Source organism: Phalangium opilio, unplaced genomic scaffold (genome assembly GCF_054372755.1).
Source record: "Phalangium opilio isolate 3A_F unplaced genomic scaffold, DU_Popi_V2 ptg000079l_1, whole genome shotgun sequence".
Taxonomy (NCBI): Eukaryota; Metazoa; Arthropoda; class Arachnida; order Opiliones; family Phalangiidae; genus Phalangium; species Phalangium opilio.
In genome coordinates, this window is record NW_028324187.1 from 3646895 (window position 1) to 3674428 (window position 27534).

Below are 27534 nucleotides of genomic sequence, written 5' to 3' on the forward strand. Positions count from 1 at the left end.
ATAGACCAGACCACGCTCAACCCATCCATAATCCAATAACGATTAAGTATAGGTCTGTTGTCCATGCGAGACAATATAAAAGAAACTTTCTGTAACCAGTTATTGGAATAGTCTATTCACCGCCACGAGATGCCCCTTCTATATCCTTTCCACCCATACTTATAGAAGTATGATAGCCTTATGACCCCACCTATACATCATTTTGCTTAGTTTTCTCTTTTTATATAAACTGAAGGAGTACGCAGACTTCGGATTTACTTTTCCAACAGAAAAATACAAAAAAAATATTACTATAAAAAGAACTAGATAACTCTTATACCCACTCAGTTGGTCGTGGTTGATTACCAACACTATATAGTACGTTCTGCAAAGGTGGCATGTTTTAGACAGTAGGTAGACAAACTTTTGTGACATCCCCATGCCTGCTTTGTGATATAAATTTTGGGTTGATACTGAATCCATTGAATTGGAGAAGTTAAACAATATTACACAAACCTTTGACTAAATTTTAAATTACGAATCAATTGGATAATTTTTCCATCGAGTTTTAAAATACTTTCGTTTAAGCTTACTATTGGTTCAAGGCGTCGAGGATTATATTATGGTTTTATAACAGAAGTGGAATAAGGTTTACAAAAGGTGGTAGGCAAATAAAGAATGAGTGGGAATGCATTCCCGCAATGCTTTGAACTCATATAATAATAATAATATAAGCTTTTGTCTATGAAGGGATATCCACACTAAGCCTGTGGCTTGTTTACGGGTGGGTCCCTTTACAATGCATAGAGGGGTGGTGGCTAGCCCCTATGCCACAGCTAACCTACAGCGCCCTATACTAACTATTACCGTTAACCTCTGCAAGTTTTGATGGAAAGGAGAAACCGGGTTAGACCGCGGAGGAAAACTCCTTTTAACAAGCGGGGAGAGAACTTGCAAACTCTACGCAGAAGGATTTGTTCCCAGATTTTCTCCCGGTGCCACAGTCCGGGATCGAACCCGGGATCCTCTTGCTGCGAGGCGAAAGCGCTAACCGCTACGCCACCCCACTTTTCAACTAAGAATGAATGAATATCCATACATCTTAGAATTAAGTGGCAACGTTCTGTCGGTCTGTGAACTTCGACACCGATAACAACGGTATACAATTCCATTGGTTCAATTTATTGGAACATTGTAAAAATATACAGTAAGACCAAGATGTGATTCGAAACCAACCAACACGGGCCTAGACAACAAACCAAGGACATTTACAAGAGTGATATACTGTATGTATATTGTTAGTCCATGGTTGACCATACACTGCAGCCAGTATAAATTACACCGTATAAAGACACCCATTAGTAAATTGACATGAGGGTCTTGTAGTTTCTCGTTGAAACATAGCAGGGGACAGTTTATATATCAAAAATAAGGTATAAAAATAAGTGAAGACGCTGCGAAAGAAATATATCTTCGAACAAGATCAATATGATACGTCATTTTAGGGGAGTGGGTATACGACCAAAACTGCACAAAGCTGTTCTTTGTACGTCTTCTTTCCTATCGTCTATACCACCGCGTATTATCGTCGTTTATCAAGAGACCGTGTGGTCGATGGATATACCTTGAATCCCTTCTATGTTTCCAGCTCAGAGCGTTACGTGTTAGGGGCGTATAACTCCGTATATTCTTGGTGAGGTATAAGATTGGTTGGTGTTAGGGAGTTTTATAACGGCACCCATGCAGCACCTTGGCCAAATTTTACGGAGACCCTAGCATCCAATTCCTCTCATCCTTCTGCTGGACTCTAGAGAGCAATTTACTCTCTCTCTAGCCTCGTAGACAGCCTCTCTCTCGCTTTGAGAAATGATGGTAAACATTGTTGGATCGCTTATTTCGAGATTAGTCCCGATGCGCATATATTCGCTTACTACTACTGGGCTGTATTTCTCAATTTTGTCGTGATTTTAAAGAATATTTTACATAAAAAGGACGTTTGAAGGTTGTTGTTTGTAGTAATTGTATATTGAACATTGCAACTGCAAATTTCAGGGTAGAATACGTATAGCTTGAAGTTGGAGCCGTAGCTGATTTCTTTAACAGGCTTTTAATCTTGCAAATGCGAAAAGCAGCAAGCTAGAACTAGAAACAACTTTGAACAACATGATAGGTGCTCTTTTAGGGCTATAGACTTGGAAGACTGGACGTTATCAGTTTCTTTGGCTAAAGTCCTGTTCAGACTCATTTAGATAAGTCAACTTGAGTTGAGTAAACTAGATTGGTTTTCTGAACAGAAATTGAACAAGTTGTGTCAATATATTAAAAGTTAATCACTGACCAATTTTTGCGGACTCAACGTTTTGAGCCTTCTAGTTCAGTGAAAAGTTGTATCAGACCTCTGCCTTAAGTCTCTATTATTTTCGTGTTGAACCTCCAATTTAATATTAAATGGCACACTCCTTATGTAAAAATAGATTTGGTTCTAATTTTTAAGGACACAAACTATTGAACTTAAAGTTTATGACCTTTGTTCGGTTCCAAAATACTGGGGTCAAAATTTGTTTCGAACACAATTATAGCCTACTAAACTATAAACCTTGGGTTGGCTGTAGGGGTATTACTACTACTACAGTTTTCAGACAGGTATTAATCATAGCTATATCTTTTTCTCCTGAACTTGAAGGGGCTTGGGGAGAACATCGACGTGTTAAGCCATTTGTTCTGGGACCAGGGGGGCTTTAACTTTCTTTTTTTTTTGTATCGGCTAACGTATACCGTATCATCAACACTCATTTTCTTTCGTTAGACCAAAGGAATGATTTAGACCCCAGTCTTTAAAGGCCGACTTCCAGCGAAAAGGGTTCTATCGAACTGAAAACCGGCACGGTCGCTAACAATGAAGCAACCGTGGCGATTTTCGAAGCCCCGCTGGGTTAAAAGTTGGAAGGGTTCTTGCTAACTGAAAGCCGTGCAATGTGGTTCTAGCGAACTGAAGATGAACAATAGAAATCCTTTTAAATTTATTTCCTCTTGAAATTTGGCTTTCCCCTGAAGGAAATTCTCTATTGTGTATCTTCAGTTCGCTAAAACCACATTGCACGGCTTTCAGTTAGCTAGAACCCTTCCATCTTTTACCCCAGCGGGGATTCGAAAATCGGCACGGTCGCTCCATTGTTAGTCTCGATGCTCAGTTTTCAGTTCGCTAGAACTCTTTTCGATGGAAGTCGGCCTTTAAGGACTTCTGAAAAGTTGCACGAACCTTGTAATAGTACTAATGGAATGAATCAAAGATCTACCTATCCAGTTTTGATATGATATAATTTCTGTGGCTTAAAAATAAATCAAAGTCTAATATATTTATCGTTTAATTTATAAGTAATTACTCATACTAAATTTTAAATGTACCTACACGTTCCTGACACCATCCGTGTTGGAATATTTAACAGAAGTTCTAAAACTCACATTTTATTTTTACCTATATAAAATTCTGTGACTAAGAATGGCTTCTTGGAATCCATTAATCACGTGTTTTCGATTTTCTCTGATAAAATTTCCTTCAAAATACATTATAAAAAGAAAACAGCCCCATAAATTACTTCCTTTAAAACTTGCTAAGGTAGGTAGGGTATCTCGAAATTCAAATTGATGCCTGTCACAATAGGACCTCTCCCTGGACCCCTTCCAACCCCGAACAAAATAATTCGGTAGAAAATATCCATCAATTTCTCTCTGTAAAAGTCCCACAGACCAATTTCTGGTATCCTCCGTTCCAACAACCAGCCCAAACCAAAGTGGTTACTGTACATCAAGATTGACCTTGAAATGTACCTAACCTACCATAGCCGCAGACTACAACACGTCACGAGGTGGCTTATACATTGGAAACCATTGACTAGCTATAACTATCTGCCATCAGGCGGCGCTGCAGTATAGAAATATTTCTTTCACTATGACGGTATTAGTACACACTACACACGTTTACCTTTAGTGTGTGTGGCTGGCTGCTGGTAAAGAATTGGTGGTGGTACCTTTTGGCGAGGTCACCCGCTTCTTAAAAGCCTGCACCACCCCACCCCCTTTATTCTCAAGAAAATTACGCTCCCTATTTTCAACCCCCCCTGTTTATACTCCGTGTCGGTCCGTACCTGGCGAGGCCCCGAAACCAGCTTACTTAAAGTGCAATTTTTAAGATTTCATTGCCAGTCTTCTGTCTCTGACGAGGGGGAAGATACTCGGAGGGTATGGAAAAGTTGCGTTAATTCCTCAGCAAACCTGACTGTTCAATGCAGTATCTATCCCCTCATATTAGTCTACCTTATGATTCCATGTTGAAAGAAAATGAAATTTTTTGTTTCATTTTTTAAAGGAAATTTTTAAAGACGATAACGCAATCGTTGTTAGGCTTAACGACGTAAACTAACCGGTATTATTCTTTTAATTTTTGTGGCAGGAAATTATTTGCCGAGTTTTAGCTTTAAGGTTTTTTTAAAATGTTATTTTTGCGTGGTTTTACAGTGTAGATTAGATTACGATGGTTTAATCAAGTTTCGTTAAAAAATTAAATAAATTTTTTTACGTTATATAATTCTGTTATATAACTGACATAAATTCCTTTTTGGAGTTTTTTTACGAGTGAGAAGGGTTCAAAATAAGGCGAATTTCTGTGGCATAATTTGACCGATTTAATTATTTGTTTGTTTGTATAGTTGTTATTGTATAGGTTCAAGAAAGGGTTCTTCAAGGTTGGGTCCTCGAACCCCCTAGCCTGGAAAATCTTCCCGCGTTTTACACTCCTTTAAGCCTTAAAAGACCCGGGCAACGCGCCTGGTCGCTTATCTAAATATTGAGATATTGCGATATAATTTAGATAGCTTAATGAATATTCGATTTCCAATTAATTCCTATAAGTCCATAGGTAATTTTCCAATTATTGCTCATATAATCTATAACTTAGCGTATCGTTAAGCCAACTATATATCTTTAGAGAGGTTTAGACAAACCGAATATAATATTGATAAAGTTTACGACCAAGATAGCTGAAATATTCCATATATATTTTACCACAAATACTAAAACGTATATCGCCATATTATGCAAGGCTTTTTAAGCGTATGTTTTTATTTTTTTGGGGAAACTCTGTTTGTGAAATTTCCAATGTCTAGTATCATTATCTTGGGCTTAAAGATATACTTAAACTTTTCTGACTCTCTGTCAAGTATGTTTTTTATACAAAACATTTTTTTTAATATAAAGTCCAAAACAATTCAGAGCCTGATATTTCACGCAGTAAATAGAGAATAGTCTCATAATCACGTGGTCCTTTCTTATCAAAGCTCTTATTAACTATGGAGAATTTATCTTAGAATTTCTCAATCGAGATATAAATATAAATCTATTAATTTTTATTTATATTATAAAAAGAAGAAATTATTTCACGAATATTTTAATAAATTTGGTTATTTATCTAATTAATATTAAATCAATATTTTAAGTTAATTGGAATATAAATCTGTTACTTTATATTTATATTATAAAAAGACGACAGTATTTCATGAATATTTTAATAAATTTGGTTATTTATCTAATTAATATTAAATTAATATTTTAAGTTAATTGGGAATATTAATTGAGAACAGATTTAATCCATTTTTAGTCGGTTTAGAAATGTTTATTCTGAATTAAATTGGTGTTCAGAGTGAAGCCTCCCACCAGGGTAATGCTATCCTACGGGCCCCTGTAGATCTGTTTCACCCTCAATACACCACATTCAATTAAACAACGAAAAAAAGGTAATTTTATGAAAATTTTTATTAATTATTTTATAATTTACTATTTTTTACATTGCCAAAAAATGCCTGTAACGTTTAAGTACCACTTTAAGTCCCAAAAAGCCCCGAAAACAAAAACAGACAACAAAAAAACACCAAAGTAATGATGTTTAACTCTAGAGAGACTGAGCTACAGACCAAGAAAAAACATAAGGCAAAATAATGTACCCCCTTATCTAGGGACCCTCTGTCTTTTCTAGATAAAATTAGGTCTAGTTTGAAGTATGTTTTTTTACCAAAAGAATTCCGATAGAAAACCCATTTACTTAAAAAACTAAAGATTAAAAAAAACTTTATTTATTCGCTAGGTCTATACTATACCCTTGACGTCACTTACTGTCATAAAATATGATTAATTTAGGCCTAAAACAAAAGTAAAACTTTAACCAACCCACCCAAAGTCCACACTAGGAATTTAAGCGAATTATGCAAATATAAGCCATTACCTCGAGCGAGCTGGAAAAATTTGCTACTAGAAAATTTCATTACTATCATATATACTATATACCCCCTTTTGTTTAATACAGTAAAATTCCTCTTGTTCTGCAGGACTCAGTACAGAGTAAAGGCTACCTTTTATTTCAGTTGTAAAGTTTAAGGGAAAATTTTCCCCCTCTTTTTGAAAATTAGGCAAACTTCCTCCTGGCTGGATAAATTCAAATGAAATATTAAAAAATAAAAAAAATATATAAAAAGATTTAAACAATGTTTAGAACAATGAAAGTAAAAGATCGTAGTTGCGTGCATGCATTGTGACGTCAAGTTGAGGGAGGGTATTTAAATAGGATGGTTAAGATTGTTTTATGACAAGGGGGAATCTACTTGAGAATGAGCTCCTTGTGCAACTTAACGCTAGGTTTTTGTCAGGAAGAGACCATGGGAAGCGTGCGTACCAGTTCTAAAGTTGACCAGTTAAAAGTGTTTATTTTGACCAGGGATCCATGTAATTTTAGAGGAAGGAATAGAGAACAGGGTAATTTGGGCGCGCTCATACGTCATCCCAGCTTAAACCATCTAATCTATGGTAAAATCGGAAGCTCATCCCAAGAATTAATAATACTCCGAGACGAGAGTGGTCAAGTATTCCTCTCTAGGTATCTGTTAAAATACGCCTGTTCGGGGCCTCTGGACTTCTCCATTCCTTTCAATGCGCCAAAACAGGTGCGCCACAGTCGGTGTGTTTTTCCCCGCAGTTACCAAATTCAACCACTAGGTGGATTCTCGGAGAGTTTTCCGCATTGAAGCGACTAAAATTTCCACAACTAAACTGGTCGAAAAGCGCCACCACTGGCGGAGTGACGATAATACGAGCGCTGTAAACCGGCGTTCTTCTATACTATTCATTATACGTGACACGGCGTCAGTTTCGAAAACCTGTTTCCTACGCGAGAAATCTTCTTAAGACGTTTTTAAAGAAATTAAGGCTTAGAAAAATCTCTAAAAGTTTACAATTAATATTAATTTTACGCGTTTTCGTTCTCTTTTTCGCGTGTTTCTTCATTAGGAAAACTGCGCCGGGATTAAACAACAAAATGTCTTCGTAAAAAAAGAAAGTCCACGAAGTTTTTTGCGAATCCCGCGTCGACGAATTGTAGTACAATGGTCCGGTTAAGGTGGATTAATAATTATACTTCAAGTTCAGTGGTGTTATTATGCCTCGCATTTGTGTTGGTTGTGACTCAAGAAACCCAAGCTAACAAAACTACAGCCGAAGTTGGTAAGTAACAATTTTTAAAGTAACTTTTTACATAAGTGTTTGTGCATGTTTATACGGAAAATGTTTTTTCTTTAGTAATATTTGTGAAATTAGTCGTAAAACTTCGTGGCAAATTGTGTTTAATTAGTTTGTAATTTAAATAATAGTTAAGTTTAAAGTTATTGAATTTTGAAACGAAGGGGGTGGAGGGGATGTTTAAGGAACTGGCAGTAAAAACAACTTTAAAAAGTGTCAAATGTTAATTTAATCTTAATTGGGTTCGATTAAGATTAATCGACGTTTCAAGGCTTATCCTGGCAGTTATTTGAACTTCGTTTATACTTAATTGAACGGATTCATTCGATTCGAGTAGTCAAACGAACTTTCGAATGAAACGAAACTTCCGTCGAACTTTCCTTAAGCCTTGTCGACTAGTTTTCTTAGGCCAACACTAGCTTTAAAAGTCGGCAAGTCGGTAAACCAAAACGTCTTACATAATTATTTAACCCAAACTAATCGCAATTAGGGACATTATTTCACTACAATAACCGAGTATAAATATTTTAATTAATTAATTAATTTAAATTGAAATAAGATACATACATATTTTTCTTTTGCAATTTGAACCTGATACATTTTATTATCCTGTGCGCCACGATTTTTTTTAGGTGCGTAGTTCAACGACCGTTGTTTTTTAATACCCCCCATTGGAATAACGTGTTACAGGTCCTTTAAGATTCGGAATATACACCGAACACTTATTTTTTTACCGATTTCAAAGTACTTCTACCTATTTCCTACCAGTCCTGATGTTACGTAACGAGTGAGGGTTATAAATTAGAGGCATACCGGCTCAATACAATAGAAGATTATTTTGGAATTATTATTTTTTTCTTTTTTTGGATAACCGGAAAAGCGTCTAGGTATATAAAGTTTTGTTTCAAATAATAATTCTGAATTTAATTGCCAAATCAGGAATGTTCGAAATTGAATTAATTTAAAAGTTTAGTTTTAATTATGCAAAGGGGTGGTAGTACTGAAGTGTAGTGGGACTGTTCTATGGGACACCAATTTTTGAGTTGAAAATGTGTATTTCTATGGTACTTTGCCACAGGGACGCAGTTTACAAGTTATAATTGGATTGCTTTACGAATGGTCCCTTATATTGATAGACAATGCTTTTTTAGTAAAGGGGTCATCTATAAAAAATATAGTGACTTGAATGCGGCTTTGCTTGGGTCAAGATGTCGGCTCAAAATCGTTTATAGAAGTTAACCCTTTGAACTAGGTCCTACCACACTGGCTGCCAACAGGTTGTAATTAGTTTAGTTCAGTTTGAATCAGTTCCAAAGTTAGTTTTAATACTAGTAGATCGGCAATATCCATTTAGGGAAAACTATAAAGAACTATAGTAGATCGGCAATATCCATTTAGGGAAATTAAATTAAAAACTGGTAATTTAATTATTAAATTCCTCGCATATATCTTAGCTTTAACTTCATTACAAGGCTGATATAACAGGTTGTTATATAATACATAGTTTGAGTTAATTAAAGCAATACAAAACCCTACTATTATTGAAAATTATAAGAACTTAACAATTACACATGATACAACCAATCTTTGAGCAGACGACGGACGTTAAGATACCGGTAACAGTATAGGGCTTTCTGTGCCTGGTACAATTTGGTACAGTATGGCAATGGAGGAGAGGGGGATTCTAGAGAAAGAACTCTCAAGAAAAGGGGCGACACCCATCCATGTTTTGTATATATACATCGAAGTTGGGAGTTACTTGTAAAAAATGAACGAGCTAGTTTCTTGGAATTTTTCTGCTTGAAAAATACCTCCTTTCTTGAGTCTTGACCTTCCCCTCACTTGGTAGTTGGTTGGTGCTTCTTATACTTAGCAAGTGGAACTTCTTGAAGAAGTATAGGGAGTTCTTTCCGTGGACTTGATAGTGTTCCCATTGCAAGTAATTTCGAAATAGATATTAAAGAATTGCGAAGTCTTTTTTTATAAATAGATAGATAAAGGCCTAAATTAAACTAACCCTATTTTATTCAGAGTTGGAATAAAAAGCAAGTTTTTAATATGAAAGAAATTCAAATATACTATAAACAATGGGATAATTTTCTTTTAATGCACCCAAAGAAGAGATGAAGCTGATATCAATTAGAAACCTTTATTAATTGTTATTTTAAATAACCTGATTTATGCACTCAATTCCTTGAAGTGTCATAGAGCATTTTCGACCCAAAATACCCCTTTTCTCACACACCTTTCGGAAACACCCTGTATTTATCGTAATTAATTCAACCAATTAATGCGAGTGTAATATTTAAATTTCTTTAATCAAGGTGCGAACAAAACCTTTAAATGGGTTTGGTCTAGTGCATGGTGGCGTTTATTGAATAGAAAAAGAAAAATAATTTCAGGGTCAGGTGATACCATACCTTATTTTTCCCTGTTACTAGTCTTCTTAGAAACGTTGGACTTTGCTCGCGTCGCTTCTATTGAGGTATGGCGAATTATCCTTACTTAAAATTGGACAAAAATAAGTACGTCCAAGAAAGGCTTCGTTCTAAATAGGGAACCTTTGTCTAACCTGGCAATGAAACCGGTACATTGAAGCCTATCCTTCCAATTTCTATTACGGTTTCAGCTTAAGGTGTCGCTATTATCTCCCTACTTTTAGCAGCACGTTCATACCTTCTTAATAAGAATTTTTGGTCGCATCACGCGCGCAATGATTCCTGGAAAACCGAGGGGATGTTTACTTCTACTTTAATGCCAAATTTTTCATTATAGAATATTCTGTACCATGAATAATGTTGAAACCCTCTAAGCTTTGTTTGGGGAAACCGAGTCCTTCCTCGTGCAGATGTTTGTCGTAACCTAGATATTCAATTAATAATATTTAGTTGAGTGTTCATTATATGCCATCGCGTTAACAATTCAATCTTTGTTTTCGAGGTTTGAATCTATATTTAATATTGTCAGTTTGGTGAAATCTAAATGGTGTCCATTGTCATGGAGATAATTAGGTTGCTAGCTTGATGTGACGGTGTTTTTCAGACCGTGTCACTTTGCAAAGATGACCTCCGACCTTAAAATAGCATCGTTGACAATCTTACGAAAATAGGAGACCAGATATTGGCGAAATTGATTGAGGAATTTGTGGTAATGTTGAACAGTAGATTAACATCACGTGACTTTCACCCCCTTTCAGAGAGTGCATGATGGTTGGTAACAGATACGTAATGTTTGCCACAAAGCAAAGGCACGCTGATAACTTATGGCGGTTTCCATTAAAATGCCTTTCATCTAAAAGAAAAGTAAAATGAAATTTTGAATATTATTTGAAATATAAGTAGGGGAAAAACATTTAAGATATTTTTACGATAAAATTGGCCAAATATATTTTATATATTATTTGAACAGAAAGTATTTATTTATGGTTTACGAAACTTTATCCCAAAAGCTGAACAAACGTAATTTAGCAGTTGGAGCCATCGCGAGGTATTATAATGGTTGCATTGCGAGTGTGTAGAAGAAATACTCCAAGGCCTCTTATATAAAACCTTTTTACCAAGTGAAGTTGAATTAATACGGCGGTAAAATCAAACCCTTTACGGTGGTGCTGGATTTGAACCAGTAGATATATTTAATCAACCCTTTAATGTGTGTATACATATGATCAAATATTATTCGAAATTTAATAATTTTGAATATATTTAGATTAGAACTATGGGGATTTAATACGTTATATAATTGCGAAAAAGAGTGTGATTCAGACTTTTCCAAAACGTCGAGTTTATAAACCTAAGCGGTTCTGCAAGAATTATTTTGCCAAAAGTTGTTCGACTGGTTTCCGCCTTTTAAAATATATTTTTTTTTATTCTGTTCTGTTCTTTTAATTTTTTTCTTCTATCTTATTACTTTGCCTCCTTATAGGAAATAAACTTCTTTGGAGGGCCATAAGTTCCACTACCCCCTCTCTCCGCTTATAGTCTTAACTTTGCAAGGTGGACGTAGCTCTACGTCTTAGTTCCCCGTAGCTTGGTTGTTGGTGGGTGAAAATAAAAAGGAAATTCTTCAAATGAAAAATGTTGCGAAAGAGCTAAAGCTGGGACAAACATTATTAGAACTGTGTTCCTTTTTTCTTGTTTGGCGCATTTACCTATCTCGTTACTGTGGAAATTTCTTCTTTAATATACCTTGGGAATATGTTTATTTTTCGTGAAGGTCTGATGCAACGACATGCATGCCCCGTTATTTTTTTTTACTCGTTAGGCCTTCCAAATTAACTGCTTTAAAAAAGTTAAAGAAACAAACAAACCAGAATTAGGTTTAGTATAGAGCCTTATAATTTTGTGAAACTTTAAAATAAGGCTTAGTACAGCCCTATAATTCTATGAAACTTTGAAATAAGGCTTAGTACAGCCCTATAATTCTATGAAACTTTGATATTAGGTTTAGTATAGCCCAGTAATTCTCTGAAACTTTGAAATAAGGCTTAGTATAGCCCTATAATTCTGTGTGAAACTTTGAAAATTAGGCTTGGTATATCCCTACAACATTTACGTTTATATCCTTACAATTTTGTGAAACTTTGAAATTAGGCTTAAGGTTTCTTATGGGAAAAATATTACGTAACAAAGAGCCAAGTAGTTTTAAGTTAGGCTTAGCTACTTTCATTAGTTTTAAAGATTTGAATCGCAACTTTCGCTCTCCCTTTAAAACTATGTCTTTTTTCAGTATCTTGAAAGACAATTTTCTTGAATGTCAATTTTGTTCTCCAAAATTAAAGTACCGGGAAAAGTTTAATAATATTCAAATTATGACGTTGACAAGGCAAATTAACTTTAGCCGATGTCACGCTGGCAAAACACGATAACTTTGGATTTTCTTCGTAATAGTAATACGCTCTTGCTTTCAGAGATGGAATTCGTAAATTTGATTAAATCTTTTATGTTTTCCATTTCAAATACGATTCGATTAGAAGGTTTCACCAAAACGTGTATAACCAACAGAACATAGGGGTCCTAATTTTGAGTATATTTTTATCTGCGCCTGTGTAGTTATATAAATGAAACGTGGTTTATGGGTTGGTTACCTGTTTGTTAGTTAGTTAGTTAGTTAGTTTGTTTGTGTGTACAACTCATCGGATACACGAAAAACAAGAATATTCGTATGAGAAAAGTGGTTAAGTTTTTAATTTAAAAGATTTGGTATAATTTATAGATTTTGCAAGATCAGGCAACTGATTCTGACATCAACATTCTGACAGCTTGAATAGGGAAAGAGGCGTCAGGTTTACATTGTTCATACCGTAAATGGCGACAAATTTTCCGGACATTGTTAGGGCTTGATTAGAAAAACACCAGTTTAATTTGATGTGGATTGAAGCCGTATAGACAAAATTCCTTTTCAAAAGGAGAGTTCGAAAAGTCTCTATATTCAGCCCTAAATCCAAAAGTTAGGTTGACACGCGTAGCTTTTAATATTACATAGTCGTAATTTTTCTTGTTACTAATAAAAATAATCTAGGTTTTATATTTTATTTATCGAAAAATGTTTTAGTTGCGAATGCCGGATTTCATTATTCCTCGACCATAAAATTAAAATGGTTTATTATCAAGGTTAAATATCTTCCGGTGCTTCTGGTTTTTTATTATAATGGTTCGCTTCAATGTTTTTAACTTTGCAGTAATTTAGGGTAAAAACAAAAACATGAATATTTGTTTGTTTTTTATTTCACTAACGATTATTTTAAAGGAAAACCTAAAGGGTGGTTGCAGACCGATGCATTTTGAAACTACTTGAAAAAATTACGTGTTTTTCCAAGTCATTAATACTAATTTCGAGTGTAATTGACTGAAAACTAACAATATTTTTTCTGTTTTTGGTTTTCACTTGAATAATTTAACCCTTGAAATTACTTATGCATTTAATATTCATAATTATAATCAAATAAATTCATGAATTGTAGTAATTATTTTTTCAACTTGAATAATTTAAACGCTTGAAATTACATTTGCATTTAATATTCATAATTATAATAAAATAAATTCATGATTTGTAGTAATTACTTTGTTAACTTGAAAAATCTAAACCCTTGAAATTACTTATGCATTTAATACTCATAATTATAATCAAATAAATTCGTGAAATGTAGTAGTGATTTAACTTGAATAATTTAAACTTTAAAATTACTTATTCATTTAATATTCATAATTATAACCAAATAAATTCATGACTTGTAGTAAGAGCGAAAATGTGACAGATTTGACAGAAATGCGATAACTTAAAAGTGAAGTGTACCTATACCTACGCTTATGCCTTTTTCCTTTTCTTGCTATTTCTTGAGGTGTCGGACTCTGAAAGCAACCTAAGAAAACTTTTTAAGAATTTTTTCTACCAGTAAAAAAACTCTTAGTTTGAGAGTCTAGAGTGAAGGCGTGCGTATATCTCTTGGATGCCATGGTGTTCTATCGGACGTACCCTAACCGCTAGCTAGGAGCCCTAAGGCCAGGAAAGTATTGGTCCAAGGTGACAAGGGTCAACATAGGCCCTGCACGCACTGACTCGGGGACGGGTATTTAACGGTGGGTTGCCTTAGCCTTATCGGACCTTACACGCCGGTGAAAATTGAGCCCAGTGGTCAGTAAATATTTGCTCGGCTTCCTGTCTCTCTCTGCTCCGACCGGTGCCGCTGACTTCAGCTTGCTTTTAGTAGTAACCGCTATACCAAGACGTCGATTAATTTTATATGTTAAGGTAGAACCTACAGCGTACAGCCTACATTCGTTTGCAGATAAGGTTAGAGAAGCCTGGATTTTATTTATTAATGACCCTGTATATACATATATACAGTTCTAGAAGTATGTTATTCACCGTGCATTGACTTACTTTATATCTTTTTAGAACGTAAGGACTAGGCTTAGAACCTCGTTAAATTATTAAGAGTGTTGAGGTTAAAGTTGGTTTCAGTGATGATATTTATTACTATGTCAATTATTCCATTATTAAAGCTACCGTTTTTTTTTATTGAAATTCGCTAATTTCCTATTCAGGTCGCTCGCTGCGTTATTTACAGACAGACCTATCATTATAGTGACCTGTTGACTGGTAACCCTGTTCTCGTAAATAATGTTCGTACTAAAATAGCACTCGTAAAACCGAGGGTAACCTTTTTGGGGAATCCAACAGAGTTCAAGGTGTTGTTTGAAAGTGAGGAATTTGTGTGCTTTGAAATGTGACTCTAAAATATTCGAAACTTTGTTTTCCGTTTTACAAGGTATAAAACACTTTTACAGGGTAAAAGAAATTCCATTGCAGATCGAGAAAAATCCTATTGCACTTAAAATATAAAACATTTTCAATATTATTTTAAATTCCAGACATTCCCCTTTTCATGTAAGAACTAATGCAAAATTTAAAACGTGTAGCACCAGAATTGGAATTCCAATGTAAAATTTGCATTACACTATCTTCTAGTAAGAAAAAAGTAATATTTTATTGTAGCAACAAACAAAACTGCAAGGTGTATCCATCCAAAAAAACAAAATGCCACAATGTGGTAAATTAATCCTTGTGGCTTTGAAGTTGAACCCTCTTTAGTCTTTACTACAGTGTATAGCGTGACTTCAATGTCAATGTCACATTCCTTTTCCAGCACGAGGGAATGTTTCTGTTTCTAAAGCCAATAGAGAGAACCCACGTTAAGAAAAAGAAAAAAACACCCCACTATGTAACACGAGATTGCTATACGTATATAGGAAACTAAACCACGTGACCTGTCATTGACACCACGAAGGGGGCAGGAATCCAGTAGTGTTTCTTTTTTGGGGGTTAGGTGTTGGTTAGGGTGAGGAAACTGAAACCAACCTACCAGCCCTCTCTTAGATACAGGTACCGAGGACTTCATAGTCTTTGAACTTGGTGTGACTTAGGTCGCTGCTTTGCCAAACCAATCTTGAGTTTCCCTGCCGACATTAACGTTTTTCTTCTTCAACCTGGTTTATTCAAACGTGACCATGTCCTGATACGAGAACGGAACGGTGGTGTTTGAGAAACAATAGAATAGTTACTCCCCGTTGGCCGACTTTAGAATGTCTTACCATAAAACTTATCACACAAAGTTTAATGAGGAGTTGAGAAAAGTATTTTTTTTATGATACCCCCGGAATTTTCTAATGAGTACTTAACTTAATGGACTATTTAATTAGTCATAAAAGCTTATAATCGCTAACTTGGGAAGGAAAAACTGAAGTTTTATCTTACAGTTTTAGTTAAAGGGAAGGACCGTGGTAAATAGGGTTTTTTCTTTTTTCGAAAAAGCGTAATTAATATTTCAAACAATAAAATATTAAAGACGATAAGAGGATAATGCATTCTTTTCCAGGGAAGGACCAACGCGTAAAGACTTCGCAGTGAGACAGTTGACGTGTTTTGGTCTATATTTCTATTCCTAACAGTAGAAGTTTAATTTTCGCTAGAGATATCCTTCAAATTAAATTAATAATAGCTTCAAATCCGAATCCTAAACAATTTATTATTCAAAGTTGAAATTATCTAGACGAATACATTAACTATAAAATTTATTTTAAAATCAATCAATAAATATCCTGCTTAAGCCATCGTGACCCCTTTGGGCTATCACGAATTGAGATAAATAATACCTAGGACGATTATTTATAACAACTCCCTTGTTATTTAAAATATTAAATATATATTTTAGCTTCCTGTTTAAGAACAGAGGCGTGATATCCGCTGACCGGCCAGCCGGACCTCTCTCTAACTAGAAAACAAATCCCTCTGCTGTCCTCAAAACAAAAATACTTTGTTGCCACAACAAAACGTCTTGCATGGGAATAAACAACAATCAAGTTTAATCGACAATCTTTGAAATGAAAAATATAAAAAAGAAACCCAGTTTCTCTCTATGAGAAAGCGAGTCCATTGTCTTATGTTAGGATATATCTTGATGACAGTCGATGGGAGAAAAACTCTCCTAGCAAAAAAGGAAAGGTTTTTATCCTGGACAATTTATGTTGACGAGGTCCGAGAGATCTCTTCCATTATTACGTCCATTTTCGGACAGGACAGGACAGTATGGAGGCCTCTGTCCTAGATAGAAAAAAAAACAACCCATAGCGCGGCTCTACAGCGTAGAGTTACGTACCATAGTATACTCTTTAAACCAGTCTCCCTTCGAAGGGAAAGAGATAAAAGTTGATTGTTTAGTTTTAAAATTTGTTCGAGGATAGCGAGGGAATGTTCAGGATGGCTTAGGTAACGTGCTTATTTGATGATAAGGCAGACCTTTCCAGTATTAACACGCCTAACACGAATGATACGAAATTTTTGTTTTTCACTGTGTAACAACACAACGACTTTTCTGACCTAATGACCGATATAATCTTCTTTAGATTCTCTGTGAAGAATCTCTGTTAGTCGTTTCAATTTTAGTGTGTTCCGATGTCTTTTAGCGGCTTAGAAAGCCACTAAATTCATATATTTAAACCGGTTTTGATCGCCGCTCATAGAGTAGGTTAAATGTAGCTTTGTTCTCATCTCATCTCATCTCGATGGATGATGAACCAAAGAAACGTTTCGTAAATTTTAGTAAATATCTTGATTATAACAATTCGGTTGCTAATTGGATAAACAGCCAGTCAAGAAAAAGAAAGGTAAAGGTCACTTGTTGGGTGTTCGATCCATTTTGAAAAGGGTTTTTTACTTTTTTCGGCCAAGTGCAAGTTGCGACTTTTATTTGTTAATTATATGGAGTGTTTCAGAAAGGCCGCAAGACATTACGAGGGTTAATTGTTCTTTTGGCGAATTTGAGTCGAATGTTCTTTGACGCTTTGAACTCAGTTTGACCCGTTGAACACCATCTTTAATTTATAGCAGACTTATTTTAAACAATATTGGAAAGTCTGATATTACCGCTTCTTATATGGCATACGTTTCTCAGTATTCACCATACGAATTTGTCAATTGAAACTGGGATTGCAACCGCAGTGGAATGAACTGATTTTTCTAGATTTCTCTATATCGCAGTTTATGTTAGGTTGAAAGGGGTGTTGCCCCTTCGATAAAAGAACAATGGGAAAATAGCACACGTGACAAACGACGTTATTGGGGGTATGGTATCATCTATTTTTAGCGCGCCTCATTTTCGGGGGTCCTCGTTTTCCTTTCCATCCATTCATTGTTGCTTCCATCGTCTAATGGTTTCGTCCCCTTTCTTCTCTTCTCCCCTCCTCTCTTAGCCAAGCCACGATTCTCGCTAAGCCTATTAATTACGTAGCCTTTCTTTCCTGGATAGTATGGTCAAAGATACGTTGGTTGGTATTTCACCACCACCACCACGAAACTGGGCCCCCCCCTTTCTTGTATCGTGCCAACCCCTAAATACCGTACCAGATTACTCCTCTATATTATATATATCCCTAAATATAATAAGCTGCGTCTGATAGCGATGATTGATGCTTCACTTTTCGTTACTACCACCCTCGCCCCATAGCCAAGCTATTTCCAACAGTGCACGTATTAGTTTTTGGGGCTAAGCCTTTGCCAGGAATGTTTTCTACCCCCTTCAGAAACAATTTATAAACGAGGTTCGCGCTATTAGCACCAATTCACTTCGATATGTGAAAAATGAAAAGAATTAATGGGTTTTATCCCTTGTGGAATTTGATGAAATTTTTCACACCGTTTTTCCTATTTTTAGTCCTTTTCTTCAGTGCTTTACTGATGTTTTAGTGTTTGTAGATCTTTATTAAATGCACCAAGAACCCATATTAGACCGAAGACCATATGAATGAGCTCATAATGTGCACTATGTCGTTATGTGCTCTCTTAAATGCGATGCATGAGTGGTAAATCGGAGAGATCAAGCCAACAAAATACAAGTCTAGGTTTGAATGCTCCTGTAAATCCCTATCCCTAGATCTTCCTAAAATCAGATCTGATTCTAATAAACATCGGAGTTTCTCATTCAGTCCCAAAATCCAACATCCAACATTTTTTAAAAAACCTTTTTGTAGGGGCTAGGGGTAGGCCATTTACATAAATACTAGTTTTTGTGTAAAACCAGAAGAATCATAACCTTGAGTACAACTCTTTAAAAACCTTCCTGGAGGTTTTTTCCCCGAGCTCACGTGCCAATCTTTAATCTCATGATCACTAGCCGTTAACATTAACTTAGGGAAAAATTCCCTTCGTTGAAATTATTAAATTTATTAGTTACTAATACAAATCGGAAAAAAACGCCAAAGCAGCTCAGTTTTGATGTTTGTCCAATCAAAACTTCTTCGATGATAGAATATTGCCCAATTTTTCCTCGTAAGTAATAGCCCGTCCACACCAACCGTTTTCGCGTCTTTCGCCACGTTCGCCGCATTCGCATTGTTCGCTTTCATCCGTCGCGTTTCGTTCACACCAGAAAAAACGTCTACTAAGCGAGGCTTGCGAAGAGAGCAAAATTCTTTGGCGTGCCAAAGATTTTTGCAAGTGTTGCGTTGTTCGCAAAGGATCAACCAATAACGTACGCTTATATTTTGACGTCATAAATGATTTCGTCATCGAGGTTGCTACTTTCCTGTAGGAATTAAACATGGCACCTGTGTGTTCCAAACAGAAGAATATTTTAAGTTTCAATAATAATGCGGCATCTTTTTTTCTGTTGTTCCGGTAACCTTTACAAGTTTTGTTCCAAAGTTCTGGAAATTCCCTTACTTCATTTATCAAAGCCTCGTCATTTATTTCATTTACATTATTTGTATCCCCCATATTCCAAATGTTTCACAAATAAATCAAACTAATCTATTTAGGCCTTGGCATCAACACGGTCAATCTCTCCATATCCTGTGTGTCGTCTGTTGAAACGTTAAAAAAGGAAGAATCACGTGGTACTTTATCGCGCCTTGATTGGCTGAACAATACGAACGCGTGGTTCGCGCCTCTTCGCATACTAGTGCAAGCATCTCTCGGCAAGAGGTAAAACAGGCGGTTTTTGCATGTGTGGCCGAGACGCGTAGGCGCTTGCGAGCATTGCAAACCTTGCGAAGCGAACAGCGCTAACGCGAATTTTTGGTGTGGACGGGCTATTACGACCGTCCGAAAAACAAAACTTGCGTTTATTTTACGTAATTTAGTTCTAGGTTAAGCTTTAGCTCAGAAGAAACGGGCGAATTCCTTCGCGTTTTGTATCCCTTTCGAGAGACCTTATCTTTGTGTGTTGTTTTATCTCTCGGCCGCGATGGCCTGATTTGACTTGAGAAATGTTTGAGAATTAGGCTTCGTACCGTGCGAATCTTTTTGAGGAAAGGATGCGCTATAAAAAATTTCGTCCTCCTTCAATCCGATTAACGCAAGGGCGCTCCCCTTTTATCTCACGTACTAATCCAAAATAATGAAAAACATGAATTCCTTGAGGAGAGGCTGAAATTAGAAAATTTAATTATTATTATTTTTAAATGAAAGAAACGGTTTAGGGTAATGTCCGATACTCGGGAGTTTTAATCAATAATCGAATAAACCGACCGATACTAGAGCCGATACCGATATTTTTGGACATTGTTAAATGTAAAATAATGAAATAAATAAATAATAAATACTTTAAAATATTGCAAATTATCAAATATAATTTTCAGTGGTAATTAAGTTCTTTCAGATTTTAATCCCTCCCTTTATACTGAGCTAGATTAAAGAAAATAATAGTCTTAAAACGAGTCTTTCATCGCATTTTTTTTTGTTATATTAATCTCGTACGTATAATAAGAAAGGTTGTACATATCTTTAATTGTCTCGCAAACTTGAACTACTTTCCATGAGAGGTAAATACGACGTAAAACCCAAAGCAGGAAATTTATTTGATGGCATGCATATTTCGTCACTTTTTCTTGTGTATAAAAAATAAACTCGCTCAGTTCAGTTTTATCATATATATTTTTTTTTAATTTTCCAAGACCTGCCAAGCCTGTTTTTGGGGATATTTAAAAACTTATTCTTATTGTTGAAATTTAGAGACCGTCTAATTTGAGTATGGTTTTTCTTACTAAAGCTTGTAATTGTAATCACTACCTGTGACATGATAAATTCGTGAATAATAATCATGCTTTATAAAATTGAGAGAAACTATTTTAACATATTTTAAATTTAATATTTTGAATAACTCGTCTCCAATGGTCTATCTATAGATTACTGAAAGGGGCAAAAAATTCATCAGTGTACCGCACTTAGCGAATCGGTCGCGTCTTCCACAAAATTCTCCGCCATTTTGCGGGGAAAGGTTTGGTAGAAGCCTTAAATCTCTTAGCTTAGGAATCTCTTAAAATTCCTCGAATCTAATAGTCCTTAAATTTTATCGAAAACTCAATATATTTTAAGTCTTTCAAAATAACCCTAACTCGATAAAAGGGACATGTCTCCAAGGCACGCGGGCTAGAGTTGGGCACCCGCTCACCACAAATATGCCAGTACCCGCCCGCATTATTTAGCCCATGATGAAATTACCCACCCAAACCCGCAAGACTAAAAACCCTACCCGTACCCGCCCGGGTACACCCGCTGAAAGGATTACCCACCCATGGGTTATCCATAGGTAACCATGGGTAAACACAAAAGTATATACATCGTTCTAGTAGGGCACTTGAAAGGTGAAAATTATACTCTTAGACTATTCAGTACCTGTACTTATTTATTTTGATCAATGTAGTAATTATGGTAATTGTTATGTACAAAAGTCATATCGGACATTGTCGCGCTATGAAGCTCGGTTCTTCTAGGGCTTAAAATTGTTCCTGTGCTGGAAAAGGTTCTTTCTTCTGTGGCCTCCGAGGCCGGAATAGCTAAAACCCAAGACGCAACTTTGCGTAGTGTCGGAAATTGTAACGATTTCTTCCAGAATTCCAGGAGATCAAATTCCGCCACATCTGTTTAATAGGGACAAAGTAATATCATTGTTTCGTTATATGACACATTGAACTTAGGGTGGAAAACCTGAACGTGGTAGCGAATGTCCAATATAAATGGTAAGCTCGTCTTCGTCTTCGTCTTCGTCTTCGTGATCTTCGAATTTCTCAAGGAAAGTTCGGGGCATTTTTGATGGTGGACCTTCATCCTGCTTTGCCATGGAGGTGAGGCGCTCCGTGATGTCACTAGTAGGCGTTACTATATCCATCCAGTTTCTTAGTAACTTTTTAGCTGCTTCGCGTATTTCTTCACTAGTAAACTGCAACTTTTTATATCTAAACTCGAAACTGTGGAATCAGTACTAATTCAAAACCATAAAACCCACAATTTAACTGAAGACTTGGCGAAGAACGCATAACATAACGGACAACGCTTAAATGTAATTGTGGGTCACTTAAAGGGATCGACAATTGTATATCCGTGGGCGGGGCCTATTGAAGCTTACCTTCCATCACATAGAGCTCTACTAACCATGCACGAGTTTTCGTAGGGTGCACTGCTAACCCTACGAAAACTCGCACACAAGCTTCAATAGGTCACCCCGGGTATTCAATTGTCGATTCCTTTAATTAAACGAATTCAGAATTTTACTTTGGGTGTAACATGCAAGCAGCGTAGTATATGGGATCCGATTGGCAGTACTTGTCGAACCATCCTTGGACCGATGTTTTGAAGTTGGCAAACATTCTTGAATCGTCGGCCTTAGGAGATAATTCATCTCGTAGGACTTCGTAACAAATAACCACAATGTTAATTGTTGGGCATTTATCGGCGCTGAGCTTCTCTGAACACGTTCGAAAGTGGCGTAACATTGTTACTAGTTCAGTAACCAGGTCATCGTCGATGCCCGTAATTCTATGCAACTGATGCATTTTTAGAAGTATTTCTTTGACCGGTAGGGACAGTTTCTGGTATGACTCGAGCATAATCAATTTGCTGTTCCAACGCGTGGTGACGTCTTGTTTCAAAGTATAAGGGAGCTTAGAATTTAACCCGGCCTTTTTAAAGTAAGTAACTAACGCTTTCACACCATCAATCGAGCTCTTAATAGCTGGGAAATGTTCGGTAAGGGCTTTGTCTTTAAACGAGTGCTCAAGCACCAAATTCAGAACGTGACATTGACATGGTAAGCGACGTGGGAAAACTCCAACCATATTTGACCCACCATCGGTAACCGCAGTAGAATGATCCATAATTGTACTCGCGTCGTCAGAGGGAAAATAACTTTGCAAAATCCTTGTACATTCACCTCGAATATTTATAGTGGATTTCTTTTCATCTGGGAACTCTTCTACGGCTAGAAGGCTGTTCTTTAAGGTAAATGTATGATCAATGAAGTGTATACTCAGGGATAAAAAGTGCCGTTGTTTGTATTGATCGGTCCACATATCCGTTGTAAATGAGAATCGTGGGTAGGACAGTGACCCCTGCAAGGATGTCATGATGTTACCTTTCAAATGGGATACTACAGAGTTGAGATGTTTGTCTTTTAGCGTTTTACGATGTTGCAAGATGTTTTTTACGTCAACGTGTCCATGGCGAGCTCCAAAGTCTGAGAAGGCTTGCACGATACGTAAGAAGCCTTTCGATTCTACACTATAAAGTGGTCGTAGATCTTGTGCTAATCCAATTACGACAGTTTGGTTTATGTCATCTTTCGCAAGGTCTGAGATAGGTTTTCGCGGCACATCTGAGACAATAACGCTAGATGAAGTCGAGACGCGTCGGACAATTTGGTGCTGCCTTTCGCATGACTGAACGTGGTTCAACAAGGAGTGGGTTCCATTCTTTGCGTCCCACGACAGTATTGAACTACATTTTACACATCGAACGAACCCCGCCGCTTTACCGTCCACGAAAACGACATCGAAGGAGGTCCAAACCACCGATTTTCCCCTTTCGTTTACATTAAATGAGACACGACTAGTTTCAGAATTGTTTTCGATCAATAGCTTAAGGTCATTTTTAGTCAACTTAGTCAAATCCGGTGCTCGCGACATGCCTACAGACACCACAACTACCGCGGTCGCTCAAGCTGACAACGTATACGTTAATGAAATTTAAGTAATGCAAAATGATACATTCGCTTAAAACATGCACATTACACGAGCTCAAATAATTGGTGGCTATCTCGGCTACTGACAAGATACCATACTAATGTTTAGATGGGGTAGTTAAAAGAGTTAAAACACATCCCATTGATAAGAACTTTTTTGTTTTGAGTAAAGAATTTGTAGACTGAGGAGCCCCAATAGGCAAAAAATGACGTCAAAGTCCTATTGAAATGTGACACGCTTCATTTTGGGTAGCCGTAGCACCCACCCTCTAACGTGGTACCCGCAACATATGTTCAGCTAAAAAGACCCGAAATACCCACCCGCTAATTTTTTCTACCCACCCATATCCACCCGCGGGTGGGTTGGGTTTTTTACGGATAACCCAAAGATTTGACTGCGGGCTCCCACCTCTAACGCGGGCTCATGCACTTCCGAATTGCCTACAGCCTTTGAAAATATTCAGCAATTCAATAATGACTTTGGGAAAAGTTTAAAGAGTTATCCCCGCTTGCCCAAAGTTTACTTAAGTATGTAAGATTCCATACCTGAAAATGAGATTAAATTCGAGGCAAGGGAGATGTTTCGAGATTAATACTAACACCTATGAAAATTTATAATATTAATACATTTATTATTATATAAGTTCATAAATATTTCAAGAAAATATATATTGGTTTGTAGAGGTAGAACAGTTTCACAGATGCTTATTAGAAACTCTCAGAATCGAAGAGAACTCCTAAGTGCTGTAGTAGATTACGGTTGAATTGAACTCACAAATGACTGGCAACACTTGTTTGCACTCTTATATATAGGATAGCTCAAAAGTACTCTGTTTAAATATGAACTAAGGCACAGTCAGCAACTATATAAAACTAAATAAAGTATAGATATAAAATATATTTTGGAAAAGGGTATATGAAATTTTTATTAAGTTTAGGAATCTAAAGCGAAGATATAGCGTGTAGACTTTGGTGAGCCTTTAACGTGTTAACGACGTCCGGTCCAAAATGCACTTTCCGTGTTTAAGCGGGACCGTCCAAACCTTTTTACACGTAACTACCCTACCCTGAATCAGAGCAGCCTTCCTGTACAACCCAACCAATAGTCAGGCTGCAACAGCAAGCAACTGGCTCCATTTATCGGGTGGCTATCTTCAGGAAGAGACAGTTTAATACTCGGAGCTTACCCCTATTTTTATATTGAAGGTTTTTAAAGACACTTTGGTCTTGTTACTATATATGGCTTCTTTTAGGATCACCTTAGCTTCCTATAAAGCGAAGGGCTTTGCGTCATGAGGGATAAGTCCACACGAAAGACTTCTTACTCACACTCCTCTACGACAAAATCCCGTTACGTAACATAATCGTAGGTGGTGGAAAGGCTCCTGTCTGTGTAGCCTAATTAGGCCTAAAACTATTCTGTAGATCTTATCATCTAAGCCCAACACGTTTCCAGTGTAAAACCATGTGATAAAACAAACAATTAAAAACACCCCGCCGCTAAGATCTTTTGGAGTGTTTGCCGCTACGGCTTTTGTTTAAAAAAGAAAAAATGCACAAAAGCTCACCCCCACTCTTAAATCTTAAGAGACAAAAACAAAGAAACAAAGAAACAAAAGAATGGGGGTATGGGGGGATAGTGAAATATCCTGCAAAGCAAGCCAGAAGCTGCAGCAATTCCCGCCTTTTCAGGATAATACCCGGTCGGAAAACCCACCAAGTCTTCTGTATGTACTAACTTTCGTCTATCGCACATGGCGCACCGTGATGCTAAGAATTCTCATAGCGTATTCTATCCAATGCAAGCCATTTTATTTTTCTATGTATCCACTCTAGAACCTTTTTGCACCAAAAATGCCAATGCGAGGGAAGAAGAGCGAACTATAGACAGTTGCATCAGCTGTAAGCGATCAGACCAAATGTCTCTCCTCTGTAGCTTTTTCGCACCAAAAACAACCCCTGCATATAGTCTATTTCATTTTGAGTTAAAACCAGAGTCCGAAGGTAAGGGACGTATCGTGTAAAAGCCACTACGGTTCGGGAAGCGACTTATCTTTAATAAATTTACTTTTGCCATGAATGTTAAAAGACTTAAAACTAAGGACAAGTTTTGCCTAACTGTATTCTTCGTAGACATGCATCTCATTGTGGTAGGTACACCGACAACTCACTTAGATAGAAATCACAGTATGCAATTCCTAATCGAAGATGGCTTAGTTTGTAATCTAAATTATTTTGCATGGAGATTACCGATACTGTTAGCCCTTTTGTCACACGCCCATTCTAACGCATGATAAAACCGTGATATTCATGGTAAAATTTAGGTATTTCATCATAGTAGTAAAAACTTAGATTGAAAAAGATCGCTTTGGGTAAAAGGCAGTGGGCTGAATGCCGGGATATAACTTTCCATCCATTGTCGATGATATTTTGATGCGGTGTTTCTTTCTTTTTCCTTTTTGCGTCAATCTAACTTCATAGCGTTATCGGAAAGCGTTCCCGAACTTATCACTCGCTATAAATTCAAATTGACACTCTAGGCGTTTCCTGCGGGCGATTGCAACCCTGCTGGAGTGTAAATTATCGATGGAGAGGGTTGATACAAGTTAGATAAGATGGTTGGCAATGCATAGAAATGAAATTTACTATGGTACTTTGGAAATATATATCTCTCCCTTTGCCTAGGGTTGAAGTAGAACCAAGAACCCAAATAAGACACAAAGAACATTCAAAGATAGAATTGGTCTACGTTGCACTATGATCTCCTGTTTTTCTCCCTTAGTGTTCCTACTTCCCTCTTGCTGTATCTTGTAAAAGGTGACCCTTAGGGGGTAAAGGTCATAGAAAGGTTAACACTCAGAATCGCCCATACTGTCCTTTGGTCATACCACTCTCTTAGGGACATACTGTACAAAGATGCAGTTGTAAACCATACGTTCTCAGGGCTTATATGGGTTTTTGGTACGACTGAAAGATGCGAACAAGGAAGAGAGGGAAAGAGTTTCTCTTCCTGCGATCTCGTCTTGGGCCTTGAGCCCTGGGGGAATCAAGGAAAGGGAGACAACTGTTGTTTGCTATGCATCGAAAATGACCGAAAAGTTTTTTTCATCTTCTTGATATCGGTATTCCGAGAGAGTGAAAAAATAAAACGATTTGTTAAGGGGGGTAACTTTTAACTTTTTTTTCTTATTGCAAAGTTTGCCATAAATCGTTTATCGTTTAGGCCTAGTGGTGATTTCCGTTACGGATGGCTAACCCGCATCCGATGTTTTTGCTTGCGCATTTTGTTGCGTTTTCCAATATCAAAAGTTTTGTTTATACCTGAAAAAAAAAATTGGAGATTTGTTTAAAGTAGGCGTAGATAGTTAGAGGCAATGCTAAGCCTATTTCATGCAGAGAGAAAAAAAATGAATTTGTAGTATTCCCATGGCTTAAACTTCAAAGTATTTTCGACGATCATGTCCCAATAGTACCCTTCAAAATCTTTATGACCCTTTTCGATGGAAATTTTTGAAGTTTTCTTTTTTCATTTGCTCACCAATCGCAGTTTTTTTCTGTCATTGGGGATTAAAATCGTCCAAAAACGACGGGAAGATGATCTTTAGAATATATTTTTCTTCCGGGACTTTTCCATTCCATATATAAAGTAATGTTCTATAAGCTTAGACTATACTGAGAAATATAAAATTTTCATATTAAAGTGCTTGAAGGTTCTTAGAAATTCGTTTTTTTTAATATACCTTGGGAAAGCTTGATAATACTTGATTTAGCGATGTACCCCCAAAAACTAAACTTAGTCACATTTTGTGTGTAGAAATACAAGTAGTACTTACTATGCAAATTTTATTTCATTTTTTTTATTTTAAAAGGAAAATTATTCGGATTGTAATAAATGTTTTTAGCGTGTTTTTAAAGAATATTACACGTTTTAAAGGGAGCGTGAAATAAGATTTTAAACAAGTTTGTTTTACACGATATATAAATCT

The 27534-nt window shown here is 36.5% G+C and overlaps 1 protein-coding gene and 1 long non-coding RNA gene across 3 annotated transcripts in view; both read left to right on the plus strand.

The window, feature by feature from the left end:
- The first annotated feature begins 7055 nt into the window (after positions 1–7055).
- mgl (low-density lipoprotein receptor-related protein megalin) overlaps positions 7056–27534 on the plus strand; it is a 71380-nt gene continuing 50901 nt past the window's right edge. Inside the window, exon 1 of the mRNA XM_089845684.1 lies at positions 7056–7524. Within this exon, the coding sequence (XP_089701810.1) occupies positions 7407–7524 (118 nt within the window). The 5' untranslated portion in view covers positions 7056–7406. The remainder of the gene's footprint in view (positions 7525–27534) is intronic.
- Positions 21006–22700, plus strand: LOC149654238 (uncharacterized). 2 transcript variants are annotated; one of them, XR_016370547.1, is made up of 3 exons: positions 21006–21176; positions 21264–22499; positions 22563–22700. It is a non-coding gene; the product is annotated as an uncharacterized LOC149654238 (long non-coding RNA). The 2 variants fall into 2 exon arrangements; XR_016370546.1 differs by lacking the exon at positions 21006–21176 and having other exon boundaries at positions 21414–21551; positions 21605–22499.